The 14,587-nt window shown below is 36.0% G+C and overlaps 1 protein-coding gene across 1 annotated transcript in view; it reads left to right on the top strand.

Moving 5' to 3' along the window:
• LOC308639959 (uncharacterized protein) overlaps positions 1-14,587 on the top strand; it is a 459,919-nt gene that overhangs the window by 434,541 nt on the left and 10,791 nt on the right. Inside the window, exon 6 of the mRNA XM_081278364.1 lies at positions 4,403-4,496. Within this exon, the coding sequence (XP_081134490.1) occupies positions 4,403-4,496 (94 nt within the window). The remainder of the gene's footprint in view (positions 1-4,402; positions 4,497-14,587) is intronic.

The following is a 14,587-nucleotide window of genomic DNA, read 5'->3' as shown; positions in this document are numbered from 1 at the left end:
ATAAGTGATATCTTCCTATGGAGTGACAGTTCAGGAACTTTGCTATTATCCTGGATGTCTCATTGTCTTTTAAAGAAGCATCCATTTCTCATAGCACATCGAGATTACTGAAGTAACATAACATTCACTATTTCATTATTATTTTCTGAGAAAGAATATGGAAGACATAATGATTCAGGGCAGAGAAGAAACAACACAGGAGTTGAGAAGGTGAGAGAATGATCTGTGCCTCAGGTGGCATGGTGGGTGATAAATAGATAACTGGATGGGGGAATGGGACAAAGCATTTTGGTATTGCCCATCCTCCTTCATGCTGGGTTCAGGAAACACCAAAAGATGAGAATGGAGACCTCTGGTTTAGAGTCTGGGCCTGAGTGACCCTCATAGAACAGATCTCTGCATCCTGCTATTTCCCTTCTCTGGGATTACGTCTCTCCTTGTAATCTGGTACCAGGATGCCACCTTTCTTAGGTGATGCCATAAAAATGAACAAATTTCCAGTTATTTAGAACTTCTAGAATTGACTCTTCAATGATCAAAGGTATAATATAAAGTATATTATTTTTAAAATTTTATTAAAAATCTGAAGTGGGCTAATCAAATGACAGCATATCCTGATAGTTATATTTTAGACCTACCAGCGAAACATTAAACTGGCTCCTAAATGGAAGGTGGTACCTTCTTCCATCTCAAGTGTCATTCCATAGCAAGAAGAATTCCTAAAATTAAAAAAAAAGCTATAAGTAAATAGAAAGACCAGTAGAGGAGAGGGAAAGGAATGGGGGAGGGAGGGGAGGAGGGAAAGGGGGAAGTACTGGGGACTGAATTGGAACAAATTACATTTCATGCTTTTATAATTATGTCAAATGAATCCCAATGTGATATATAACTAAAAAGAACCAATAAAAAGGGAATAAAATGAAATTATGCAATGCTTTTTAAAATATAAATAAGAGTGTGTGATATTTCTGTAGCTATTTTGAAGTTGTGGGGTTTAATTTGAGGGTTGAGTCAAAGAGAGACACTGATAAGAAATACATAGTATCTAAATCTTCATTCTGTTTTAGACCACTCTGTGAATATTCCCCTCAAAAAGATATGTTCCTCTTTTGATGCAGCAAAGTGGGAAGCCATGGGGTAGGAAAGATGAGAGAATGAAATGATCATCATTACCCTAGGTACATGTATGATTGGTGACCCTACTTTGGGTACAACCAGAGAAGTGAAAAATTTGGCTCCATTTGTGTACAATGAATCAAAGAGTATTTTGCTGTCATGTCTAACTGATTAGAACAAATAATAATTTAAAAAGAGACGTGTTCCTGAACTTATTCCATCAATGTTAGTTTCCATCTTCAGCATACTCTTTAGCACCAGACTTTAAAAGGGTCGTTTGAATCAGTCTTAGTTTCTTTCCCTTTCCTTAAATACATCAAGTAACGTTTCTTATTTTTAAAATGCTGGCATTTATTTTAAAATTCTGGGCATGGTGGTGGATGCCTGTAATCCCAGAGACTTGGGTGGCTGAGGCCAGAAGATTTCAAATTCAAGGTTAGTCTCAGCAACTTAGTGAGGACCTAAGAAACTTAGTGAAACCCTATCTTCAAATAAAAAAAATAACTGGGAATATTGCTTCGTGGTCATGGGTTCCATGGGTTCCACCCTGGGTACCCAAAATTAAAATAATACTACTAATAATAAAAATGCTATTATCTCCACCCAAAGAATTCACCTACTCAATTCCTTAAAAAAAAATCTTCTGTACTCAGCTTGTACTACTTTTCAGAGGTGGTAAAATGATAAAGTTGACACATCTCAGGGTTAGGAAGAAAGGAAAAAACTGGTCAGAGAGATGAGGTAACAAGAGTGGATCTAAATGAATAGAGAGTTTAGTACAAGTTTCTAATTAGCCTCAGAGAAAATGAATGATCTGTGACCTATCAATTTTTGTTCTGAAAAGCACAAAAGTTTTTACATACTATGCACATTGCAGACATCTGTGCTGAGCTCTACTGTGAGTTAAAAAAAAAATCCACCTCTCCTAGAATAACGTGTCTTGGTTGGATCCTGTAACAATTTCTTAGTACTATTTACATAGAGCTCTTTGAATGCATATTAAACAACACTATCAAAGCTGAGAGGCCTCAAATTTGTCATTGCCTCCCATCTCTCAAGCCTACACACATGGCAGCCACGCAGGGACATTTTCTCTCTGAATTTGCAAAAAGTTATTGGGTGTCTGAAATGTATAAGAGAATGCTTTTTCAAAGACAGGACCCGAGAGTGTATGCTCTAATCACAAACCTCCTTTGGAGGCTCTTGATTAAAAAATGTACGTAGGACCACGCCAAGCTAAGTACTTATTTTTTCTATTAAATCAGAAGAATCCTGTTGAAGAAACTGAAAGTTTTGATTAAGAGTTTTAATTTAAAAAAAAGAGTTTTAATTAAAAATACATTAAGGTTCAATAATTAGTAATCCCTTGGTAGTAGCATTATTAACATATTCCATTTTACTTCAACAGAAAATTTTAAAGCAACAAGGATTGATCTCCCCTGCTCTATGGATTCCCAGAGGGCAAAGAGTTCAAGGTTAGGGTTTTTAGTTATGCCCAAATGCTTCCTAGGGCTCTACAGGGGTATTTTGCAACCAGAGATTTACTGTTAACATTCCTGTGACATTGATGAAGTATTTTTTGTTTGTTCTCTTGTTGATTTCATTTATTGCTTAGTTTCTGTTTTTACTATTTCATGTTTCCATGATAACATTTCAAAATCTAAATCTAGTTCCTCTTCATCTGAATTTTATCCCTTAGTTATGTATTTGTTTTTAAGTGTAGTCAAATATAATGCCAAAAGTTCAATAATATAATTATTGCCAGCTATAATGTAGAATATGTATTTGATTTGTTTTTCCATGATCTAGAATAGGAAAACACGAAAATGAAGAGGCTTTTCATTCACAGTCATGCGCCCTCCATCTCTAAATCTATTGTTCTAGTAGAATGATGCTCCTATCATTTCAGACTCTGAGACCTCCCCACCCTGGCAAACTCTCTGAATAGCCCCGCAATAGATTAGACTTCAAAGAAGAAAAAATTGTATTCCTTGTTGCCCCATCAAAAGCTCTGCCTCACCCTGTTTTCCGGAGAGGCCATTTTGCATAATGATCAAGAGCACTGAGCTTTGGACTAAAGTTGACCTAAATGGCTCAAACCTTGGCTGTGCCACTGACTGAACCTGTGACTTTGACCAAGTCTTCTTCAGTGTGAATACCAACACATACTTAGAATTGGGTGAGAATTAAATGAGAAATATATTAGGTTCATTCTAGTGCCTGGCCTGAGGAAGAGCTTAATGAATGTTAGTTAACCACACAAGTTTTTTTCCCCAAATGCTGGAGGATACAACTTGCAGGAAATGGTCATTTGATTCAGTTGTTTTTCTGTTCTTTGTTCCTTTGATGGGAAAATTAGGACCATGAAGATTTTTTCTTTTTGCATTTTAATAAGAATAAAATTCATATAAAACTCTGTTTTAAAGTGTGAAATTCAGTGATTTTAGTATATTCATAATGTTGTGCAACCACAAATTCCATAATGTTTCTGTCACTCCAAAAAGAAACCCTATGCACATTAAAACATCAGTCCCAATTCCTCCTCTCTCTCTCTCTCTCTCTCTCTCTCTCTCTCTCTCTCTCTCTCTCTCTCTCTCTCATAGAAATGACTAATCTATGACCTTGTCTATTCTGGACTTTTCTTATAAATGTAATAATGCAACATGTGGCCTTTTGTGCCTTTTAAATTTAAATTTAAGTTTAAATTTAAGTTTTCATCATAATAGAATGTACTATATTACTTTTTAGGTCTAAATAATATTCCATCATCTGCATATACCATGCTTGTTCTTCCATTCATTATTTAATGGATATTTGGGTTGTTTATATATCTTGGCTCTTATGAATATTGTTGCTATGAACCTCTGTATACAAGTTTTTGTATGAACATATGTTTTCAATTAGGACAACTAAGAATTTGTTTCCCAATATCACACTGACTAGTAGGGATTATTGTAATTGCCTAAAGCAGACATTTGAGTCACAGGGATGTATTAAATTTCTATGACTTCAAACAGTTGGAGCCCCCCACATACACCCTCTGCTTCTAAGAGTCCATACTTCAAGCAGATGTATTGCCAGGCTCTTAACTAGTAAATTTAGGTAAAGATGGACTCATCACAATTTCATTTTTCTAATAACTATATTTAACTATATAACATACATGCAAACACATGGGTGTGCACACACTGAGCTGGAGTAATTTTCTAATATGAAGTTAGTGTTGGTCCCGGGCTGACTTGTTGGGAGATGTTGTGTGAACATTATCCTCCTTCCCTCCCTCTAGGCCCTTTTCGATTCTTCAGCCTCAATCTTCTCCATTCCTTTGCACCCCGAATCTGATGCTGTCTTAAGAACATTTGGCACCCATCATCTTCGAGGTAAAATCACACAGTTAAATCATTCACCAGTGGCGTCCAGATTCACAATGTACTTCTCTTCCCTGAAATAGTGCCACATTACAGGAGGACAAAGAGTAAGGAAAATTCTTGACACAAAGAATGGTTACTAATTGTGGCTTCTTACTAACCAGGGAGTTATATGGATCAGGGTCCTTGCCAGTGTTCACAGCTTTTTAAGGGAAGGGACTACAAGTTTAACTTTCATGTGCACAAAAATTGTGCTTTCAGTTCTTGTTTCATCTTTTGTGAGCCATTAGCCATCTTGAATGTGAATATATATATTCATCATGATTCATACTATTTTAAACCTTTCTATGGGGTGTTGGATGTTCCTTCTTAAAATATCCATCAGACCAAAGTCCCTATTCCAGAGGGTCAATGTCCCCCTCACAAACTGTGCTTTGACACTGGATGCATCTGGGCTGAAGTGTTATTAAACAACTTTGAAAAAGTCACTTTATCTCTTTAAGCCTCGGTTTCTTCAGCTCTATTGCAATAATGATGATGATGATGATGATGTCAATCCTCCAAAATTATTGTGCGGATTACAGATGAAAACATCTAACAAAGTATTTGGCACTTGATTAGTGCTCAAGATGAAGTAACTTGTAGTAGCGCGGTTGTTCACAGAGGGAAAGCCAGTTGTTGCTTCCTAGGATCCTACCTATCACAAAAGGCTCCTGTGGTGGCGTAGCTTTCCTAAGATACACTCTATATTTCTGATCCCCTGGCAGCTGCCTCTTTCTGCTCATCTGTCATTTGCTTTGACTCCAGACTGAGTTGAACTGAAATGGAAGCAAAATGGAAGCAATAGTAATTTGAAAACCTGTGACTTAGGAGCTACACAAAAACATGTTGAAGGAGTAAGAAACTAGTTTCAACAGCCCTGTCATGGTTTCAGTGCACTGGGTTGTAGGAAGTCAGAAATGTGAGTTCTAGCTCTGATTCTGTCATTTGATAAGTATGAGGTTTTGAGTAAGATTTTTGAACTCACTGAACTTCAGTTCCCTTTTCTGGAAGATTGAGCCAGCAGTATTGATATCATTTCACTCTTTGGGGTAAATAAGTGAGGTACCCTATGTTAATAATGACAAAAGAGAGCCAACCATAAATTAATGGAAAGATTTTTTTTGCTTTCCCAGTGACTGGAGGGGAGGGCATTACTAGTTAATTCAGGGTATGGGAACAGGGACTCTAAATAATCTGCATTATAGGAAAGGCAACAAAGTATTATACAAAATACCAGTCACTGCACTTTATGAATATGTCTTGAAAATTCCAACATCTAACATGAGAAATCATACCAATGCCCACCAATCAACACACAAATATGAGTGGCAGGAGAGAGCTATCCCTTCCTATTTGTTCTGTGGATAGTAGATCTTGGGCATAATCCTGACCCTTTAATTTTCCCTTAGGGAAATGGAAAACAAAATCTATTTGTAAACTTCCCCTATTCAGCATTATATATCATCAAATAAGTATAAGTAAATCTCAATAAGAGGAAATCCCAGGAGTTAACAATTGGTTAAGAAACATATCTCAGAAAAAAATGATGTTGGAACCATGAAATGAAGATTGTTAAATGTGTTTGGAGCCCTGTGGAATGCAGGAGTTTTACAAAATACAAGATGGTATTGTTTTTCCCCTAAATGTGGGTGCCCACGCTAGTCCGACTGTCGACAGGTTTACATTTTACAGCAGTATGTGAATGGCATGAGAAGAAACGAAACCATCTGCAAAATATCTAGGGTTCTTTTCCAATAAGTGTATTTTTCTGTTATAAAGAGTATTAAAGTCACATTATAGAAAATTTGGAAAATAGAGAAAAGAACAGAGAAATCATCTATAATCATTCTACTCCCAAAATAACTGCTATTAAAATGTTGGTGAATTTCCTCTTAGTGTGCTTTACTTGATATACTCCAATTTTCACCAACAGCTTTTTTACTGATCATTATATCTAATGTTTATGATTCTTTTTGAAATTGGAAGTTGTTTTTTGATAAATGTCTGTGGTTGCAGGATTTGATGGGAGGGGATTGTAAGTTCTTCCATTTATGACTTTGAACTTAACGATGTGTTGCTCCTTAAAGCAAATAATAGGGGAAATTTAATTTTTCAGCATCTAGAGTTGTTTGTGCTATGCTCCAAAACCACTTCTCTTTTCCAACTTTTAATCCCCTGGAGTACTTCAAGGAGCACAACTATGAGAAACAACATCAAACCAATTTAGTTTTCGTGCAGAGAAAGATTCTAGTGCTGGATTCAGATATTTTTGTGAGCAAATAAAAGCTCCAGAGACTTTGTAGGTTAGTGAATAAAGGATTGGCCTCCAACCAAACCCAACTAAATGAATTTGGTGGTCTCAGCTGAGTTCCCAGCAAGTTTTAGCCTGTATTACAAATTCATCATGCACAATTATGTGCAATTTGGCACAATTTCCAATCCCTGCTTAGGAGAGGCCCTCTGTTTGGGATCGAAGGGAAACATAAAAGACTTGTTGTGCCTGGAGGGAACGGTTCTGTTAGGTCAAGGTTGTGTTACATCTGGAAATGGATGGGGTAGAAGGATTGTCAGACACAATGAATCTAGGAAAATGTGGGTCCTGGACATCAACTGTGCTTACCATTTGAAATTCCTTGTTCTAAGAAACTTCATTCAAACAGAAGGTGACAGTTTCAACACTGATGGGCTGAAGAGTCTTTCCCAGATATAGCTGATACAGATGAGTTGAAGCACATGAACATTTTTTACTCACCTAACTCTGGAACATACAGAAGGATACAAAATCAGTTTAGAAGTAGTTGGGGGAAAGGAAAAATTCAGATCTGATGAGGTGCCTAATATGTTAGAACAAATATATTATGAATCTTTAGAAATTACAAATATTTCTAGTATTGCAGTAATGCACAATAATTGCTCGATTGAACATAAGCCAGCTCAGGAAATGAAAAATTTAACAATTAACTTTTTACCCAGGGTCCACTCCTCTCACATTTCATATAGTCAACTTGATTTAATTATTTGGAGAGAAGTGTACTGAACAGCAAAATGTTCTTTGCTTTCTGCTCTAATTCTTAAGGAGTTGACATTTTACCGGCAATTCACTAAAGACTAAATGATTAGATCCCTAAGTATCATCAAAATTTAGAATCAGGGAGAAAGGCCATTCAGTGTCATGATGACTGGATGGAAGAAGAAAGGTAAAGCCCCCCTGGGAGTAGTTCTAGCTGATAAATCAGCATTTGCTTCCCCAAGTGAATTGTGTATTAGAAATTAAGTTAACCAAAATGCTGATACTGGAGTTTCTTGGTAGTTATACATAACCTGAAATTGCCCTGGTTATTGCATTGTCAATAACTGAAACTTAAATCATGGAAACTAACAAAGTGCTGATTGTTATAACAGAGCTAAAATAGAAGAAAAAAAAGCCAAGTAACCAAAGGAAAATAAACCAAATAAGCCTAATGTTGACATTTAAATTCTTACCTTTCTACCTAACAAAGGTCTCAAGCTAGCCACTTGGTATCAATGATAGTAGAGTTTCCACTCTTTAGCCTCATAGGCACAAGTAATACTGGCAACAAAGAGTTGGTAATGAGACCAAGAACATCCCAATGTGGTTGTCTCAGAGTCCCAGCCATCTCCTTCCCAGGAAAGTTGGTACTTTTCTATGAAACTGAGGTACTGAGAGATCATACCACTCCCACCTACTCATGCATCAGGCTTCCTGCCTCAAAGTGTTGGCTACAGCTCACAAGATTCTTCTGATTCTCTCCTAAGTAAACAATCATAAACTCAGTTGTGTGTGCAATCCAATTTCTTATTTGCCTATTATAAGCTGACCAACATATACAGGATATAATTAATTCTTGGGGAGGCAGCCTGGGAGCAAGGGTAGAACCTGGGTTTAGAAGTCAGATGAATATTCAGTTTTACTTTCCCTCTCCTAAATTGTGCAACCTTCAATTAAATGACCTAACTTTTTGCGGTTTGGTTTACTCGTTCTTAAAATAGGAATAGGCAATGCTTCACATTTAAGGAAGGAATGCTTGTTAACCACTTACCATAGAACTTGGCACATAACTGCAGACAATATGGATGACCTTTAAAGTCTTGCAAGGGTGCTTATGGGAATCCAGATTGGTAAACTGACACATAGACTCCTACTTAGTGCTTGAGGAAGGAGAGAATCAGAGCTGACAACTCCTCTTTTCTAACATGTTAGATGCCCTTGAGTAATACCTAGCAGCTTTGGTTCAAGAACAGATGAGAGATAAAAATTAAAGAAGGAATAGGTGAAGGAAGTGAAAAGCAAGATAAAGAGGATGCAGAGGTGGCCTCTAGAAACTAGCGACAGAGGAGAAAAGAATTAGGATTGGAAGAAGAAAGAGGAACACAATTTCCAGCAATATGGTCTAAATGCCTGAGGTAGAGAATGCCTGAAGATGTTGAGTAAAATATTAAGATCATATTTTTAATGCATGTCTAAGCTGAATTGAAAGAGGAAATGAAAGAGGTAAAAAATGAGTGAAAGCATGAATCCATGGGCAGCAGCCTTCTGCAAAGCTCTGATAGCCATGTGTTGACTAGAGGAAGAGACAAAGCCTACGAGCGAGAGAAGAGCAAGAGGTCAGAATGGAGACTCTGAAAGCTGGGAGCCCCCTACCCTTCCAAATAGCAGCCCTCTCCTCGAGAAAACCACACGGCAGAGGGGCATCTTACTCTTGTCTTCACTTTGACTCTGAATAATTCTAAGACACCTCGTAATAAACACAGACATGGGCTCCAAATAAAAGCTCAGATGACAATTTAGGCTAAAGTGAATGGACATCGTTAATGCCCCAGGGGTGGTAGAAATCCCAGTCCTTTCTCATACAGTACAATTTAATCTCTGATCTTAAATAATTCTCAGAGATAAAACTCCCAGGGACTTGAGTCACAATCAAGACTCAGTAAATCCATGTAAGCCCTCATAAAATATAGTCAGCAAAAAATAAATACATAAATAAACCCTCAGTGCAGATATTAGAATTATTAGATACAGAATAACATGCCCATATTCTATGACCCAAATATTGTGCCCTTCATAGGCAATGACATATGCATCCTGGAGATGTATAGAATAATATTCATATAGCAATTTTCTTAATAACTCTAAACTGTAAACAACCTCAGTTTCTATCCGCAGTAAACTAGATAAGTAAGTTGTGGTACATTTATTCAATGAGATATTCAAAGCTTATCAACATGGTTTTATCTCAGAAACGGAGGAAAAAGAGGGAAGTCATAGAAAGCTTTTATTAGTTATATTTCATTAATATCAATTTCTAAAACTCACATTGTATGTATTAAAACTATATGTAAAAAAACCAACTATTTATTGACATGAAATTCAATATAATGCAACTCACATATTGCAGAGGAAAATAGGAGTAGAGGAAAATATGAAGCCCAGTGAAGGTACACAGGTGTTCATTTTTAAAACCTTTTGAAATCATACGTGGGCATTGTAGACATTATTTGGATGTATGATGATTTTGCAACAATAAGAAAATAAAAGTAGGAATGAGAAGAAAGAGGCAGAGGAATAAGAGTGATGGTTTAGATTAGGCTGAATTAGAGGGCAGAGTTTGGGGTTCTTAGAGAAGAAAGGAAAAATTTTGAGAGAAAGAAAATGTGGGAAGATTATGTAAATTATTTCTATGTGCTTTGAATATGGAGTTTTTTTGAGAGATAGTAATAATGATATAATCTACTTTTTATTTATTTTTGGATACCATAGAGAAGTTTCTTTGCAACCAAGAAACAAGGGAGTTTAAAATTATACGAGTCACCCAGACTTTCTTTTTGCATTTGTAGTTTATATGTTTGCATAAAATTTTCATAACAGAATTTGAGCCTCTCAGCTTGTTGATGTACCCATGACTCAAGTTGGCACCAAGCTTCTCATTTCTTCAGGTGCCCCCCACCCCCGCATTTAAATTTCATTTCTGTCCTCTCTCCTCTTTGGTCCTGTGTACAATAATCCTCATTCATATGTACATTTCTAAGTACCACCTTGTAACTATTTTCTCCTTTCTGAGACAGGAGTTTTTATATTTTAACACTTAAGGTTTGTGCATTTTATAATCAGCATGTATGTTAATCATGGTATAATATTTCCTCAAAAAACCTTGTTATTAAATGGATGATGTCTCTTTAACCACCAACCACTTAGAGTAGGAAAAATATGAAAATAAATCACTAACTCTTATTCTTTTTTTTGTCTCATTCATGTATAGGCAAATATACTGCCTCATCCCTCAATTCACCAAATACTAAATTTGGAACATCTCAGGAAGAGCCTTTGCTCTTTTACTTCTTTCTCTTTACACCTCTGTGCATTCTACTCAGAAATCTGTAATTCTCCACCTACCAAAGCATTCTGTTCATTTAAAGATTTCTACCAATGTTCCACAGTCAAAGGTAATAGCCAAATAATAATAATACTTGGAATAAAACACATGTAAATATAAGATTTTGAAATAGGTCTGAGATTAGATTCCCCAGGAATATGCACAGTTGCACAGTTCAAGCTTTTTCACTTATGATAGACCATAATAATTTAGTTATTGGAGTTAAAGTATTTTGGGTAAGTGAATCTTTCAGATAACAGAAGACGAGTTGTGTTTTTCTTTTTGGGGAGATTGCCTGATATAATGTAAAGAACTGAAACTTGGCATGCAGAAACCTGCTTGATTCCAAGCTCGTGGGTTGCCATTAACTAGCTGTGAAACAGGGGAAGCCATAATTCCCCAGTCTGTTTCTTAATCTTTAATAATATTTTAAAACATTAATAATACAAAATTTAGCCAGACACAGTGGCACATGCCTGTAATCTCAGTGGCTCAGGAGGCTGAGGCAGAAGGATCATGAATTCAAAGCCAGCCTCAGCAAAAGCAAGGCACTAAGCAACTCAGTGAGACCCTATCTCTAAATAAAATACCAAATAGGGCCATAGATGTGGCTCAGTGGTTGAGTGCCCCTGAGTTCAATGCCTGTTACAAAAACAAAAACAAAACAAACAAACAAAAACCCAACAACAAAAAATACAAATAACTTAATGAACAGCTACAAGGTACCAGTACTGTTGTTCTAATCACATTATTAAGTAACTCTTAATTCTTAAAATTGCCCCTTAAACTGTATACTATTATTGTTCTTATTTTGAACAGAGGTGGAAATTGAGGCACCAAGAGAGTGAATGACATTCATAAAAACAGAGTTCCTTGTTTAGTGTCAGAGCCAGGTTTCCCATTCAGGTGATGGATAGTTAGATGGATAAGTAGGTGGGCAGGCAGGCAGACACTCCTCAGTATGAAGAGCTATCTTCCATATGTAAAGATGAGGTGGTCTTTCTAAATGCATCACAAATATTCCTTTTTCATGGTAAGAAACCTTTTGGATATCACTTACTTGTATGAGCACAGGTTACTGCACACTGCTGTCCCACAGAGATGTCCCAGTAGGGAGTGGTTGGGAAGGGCCTTCTGCTCCCAGACTCACTGCTGGTATTAGAGTATGTCCTTGTAGACCACTGCCAGGGTAAAGAGCAATGAAACACATACTTGTTATACAGGTACAATGTGTCTGGCTGTGTGTCTACTTTTCTGCCTGTTTTATTTATACAGGTTCTATTTCATGGTTTTCCAAGAGGATATCAGACTCAAACAGGTGAAGGAATCAATCAGTCCAGTTTCACACAACTCTAGTAGCAGAGACAGAATTGGAGGGCAGAGCCATCTGCCTACAAAGTTTGTATGGATTGTTTATGCTCACATGCTGCCTTCTTTTTTTAAAAAAAGTATATTATTCGGAACTGGCAAATCATAATTGTTCCACATGTTGCCTTTTGTGGTGGGGCCAGGCCCCTTTATTCTGGATTTGATTTTATTAAAGACCCGAGTATAATCCCACACAGTGATCATTTCAGTAACATTCATTTAGTGCAGATGGAGTAAAATTGTAGACATCAGGTACTACCTAAGACCTTAAGGTCCTACAGCTTGGTCCAGGATTTTATTAAGGAAAGCACAAAAAGCATAGCATTTCACTGACAGTTCAAACTGATATATGTTATTTAGATTCTGTCTCTTGATTAACTTTGTTTATACCCCAAACAAGAATTCCCTTCTAGAGTTATTCTTCAGTTAAAAAATATGTCTAAATATGACAATAGAAGATATTATAAGGTAAGATGGTTAAGACAGTTAAGATATTATAAGGTAAGATGTTATAAGGTAAGATAGAATTGAAGCTATTAACTAGCTTATATATAAAAGGAATTTGCTAAATTTAGTATTTTTAAAGGTGAGTTTGTGTTAAGAAAAGGCTTATACTTTATTTATATAGCACAGGTTCTTGAGTCAGACTGCCTTGGTTAAATTAACAACTGCTACTTGTTCTTGATGATATCTCAAGTAAATGAATTAGCTTTAGTTTTCTTCACCTGTAAAATGTATATAATTGTTTTTATGTCATAAGATTGTTATATGAATGCCATAACCCATATAAAACACTTAGTCAGGTGTCTCATGCATGCTAAGGGCTCAATAAATGATAGCTGCTCATATTCATTAGTAACAGAATTTCTGTTAGTACCAGAAATTACTATAGACTTCATCTTATTTATTATTACTTTATATATAAGCAATATTTTCTATTTTGCATTGTGTGTTTGTATGTAGTTCAAAATAAATCAGATATGCTATAGAGCATTTTAGTTTAAATGTGCACACAGCATTTCCACAATCAATCCAACAAAGTCAGTAATGAACTGGGCATAATTTTCTAGCTAATTGAATATAGATGAGGAAAAAGATATTTCTCTTGCTTTTTTGAAAGGCAGAAAATCGAGGTATGTTAATCTCAAGTGATAATTTCAAATCATAAACTTAGCATATGAGTTGAAGAAAATATTTACAGATATTTTCAGATAGAACCAGTTTTATTTTTTATTTATTTTGTATTTTTAAATTTTATTATATATGACAGAAGAATGATTTACAATTCATATTTCATATGCAGAGCACAATTTTTCATATCTGGCTGTACACAAAGTAGAGTCACACCATTCATGTCTTCATACATGTATTTAAGGTAATGATGTCCATCTCATTCCACTGTCTTTACTATCCTTATTCCCCTCCCTTCCACTCCCTCACCTTTTCCCCTATACCCTATCTAAAGTTCATCTAATCATCCCATGCCCCCCCACAACCACATTATGAATCAGCATCCTTAAATGAAAAAAAACATTAGGCATTTGGTTTGGGGGGATTGATTAACTTCACTTAGCATTATATTCTCCAACTCCATCCATTTACTTGTGAATGCCATGATTTTATTCTCTTTTAATGCTGAATAATATTCAATCGTGTATATATACCACATTTTCTTTATGCATTCATCTATTGAAGTTTACCTACTGGGAATTGTGCTGCTATAAACATTGATGTGGCTGTATCCCTCTAGTATGCTGTTATTTAGTCTTTTGGGTATAGATGGATGAGTGGGATAGCTGGGTCAAATGGTGGTTCCATTCCCAGCTTTCTAAGGATTCTCCATATTGCTCTCTATATTGGCTGCCACCAATTTGCAGTCCCATCAGCAGTGTATGAGTGTGCCTTTTCCCCCACATTCTCACCAATACTTATTGTTTGTATTCTTAATAGTTGCCATTCTGACTGGAGTGAGATGAAATCTTAGAGTAGTTTTGATTTGCATTTCTCTGATTGCTAGAAATTATGAGCATTTTTTCATATACTTGTTAATTGATTGTCTATCCTCTTCTGAGAAGTGTCTGTTCAGGTCCTTTGCCTATTTATTGATTGGGTTTTTTAAATTTCTTTATATATCCTAGAGATTAGTACAGTATTTGACATGCATGTGGTAAAAAATTGTTCTCAAATTGTAGGCCTTCTATTCACCTCACTGATTTATTTTCTAAGAAGCTTTTTAGTTTGAAAACTTTTACTCCAATAAAATAGAAAATATTGAAGGCATCAACAAATTTCTAGACTCAT

This window comes from Spermophilus citellus (genome assembly GCF_964194105.1).
Source record: "Spermophilus citellus genome assembly, chromosome: 2".
Lineage (NCBI taxonomy): Eukaryota > Metazoa > Chordata > Mammalia > Rodentia > Sciuridae > Spermophilus > Spermophilus citellus.
This window is presented reverse-complemented; position numbering and strand designations above follow the sequence as displayed.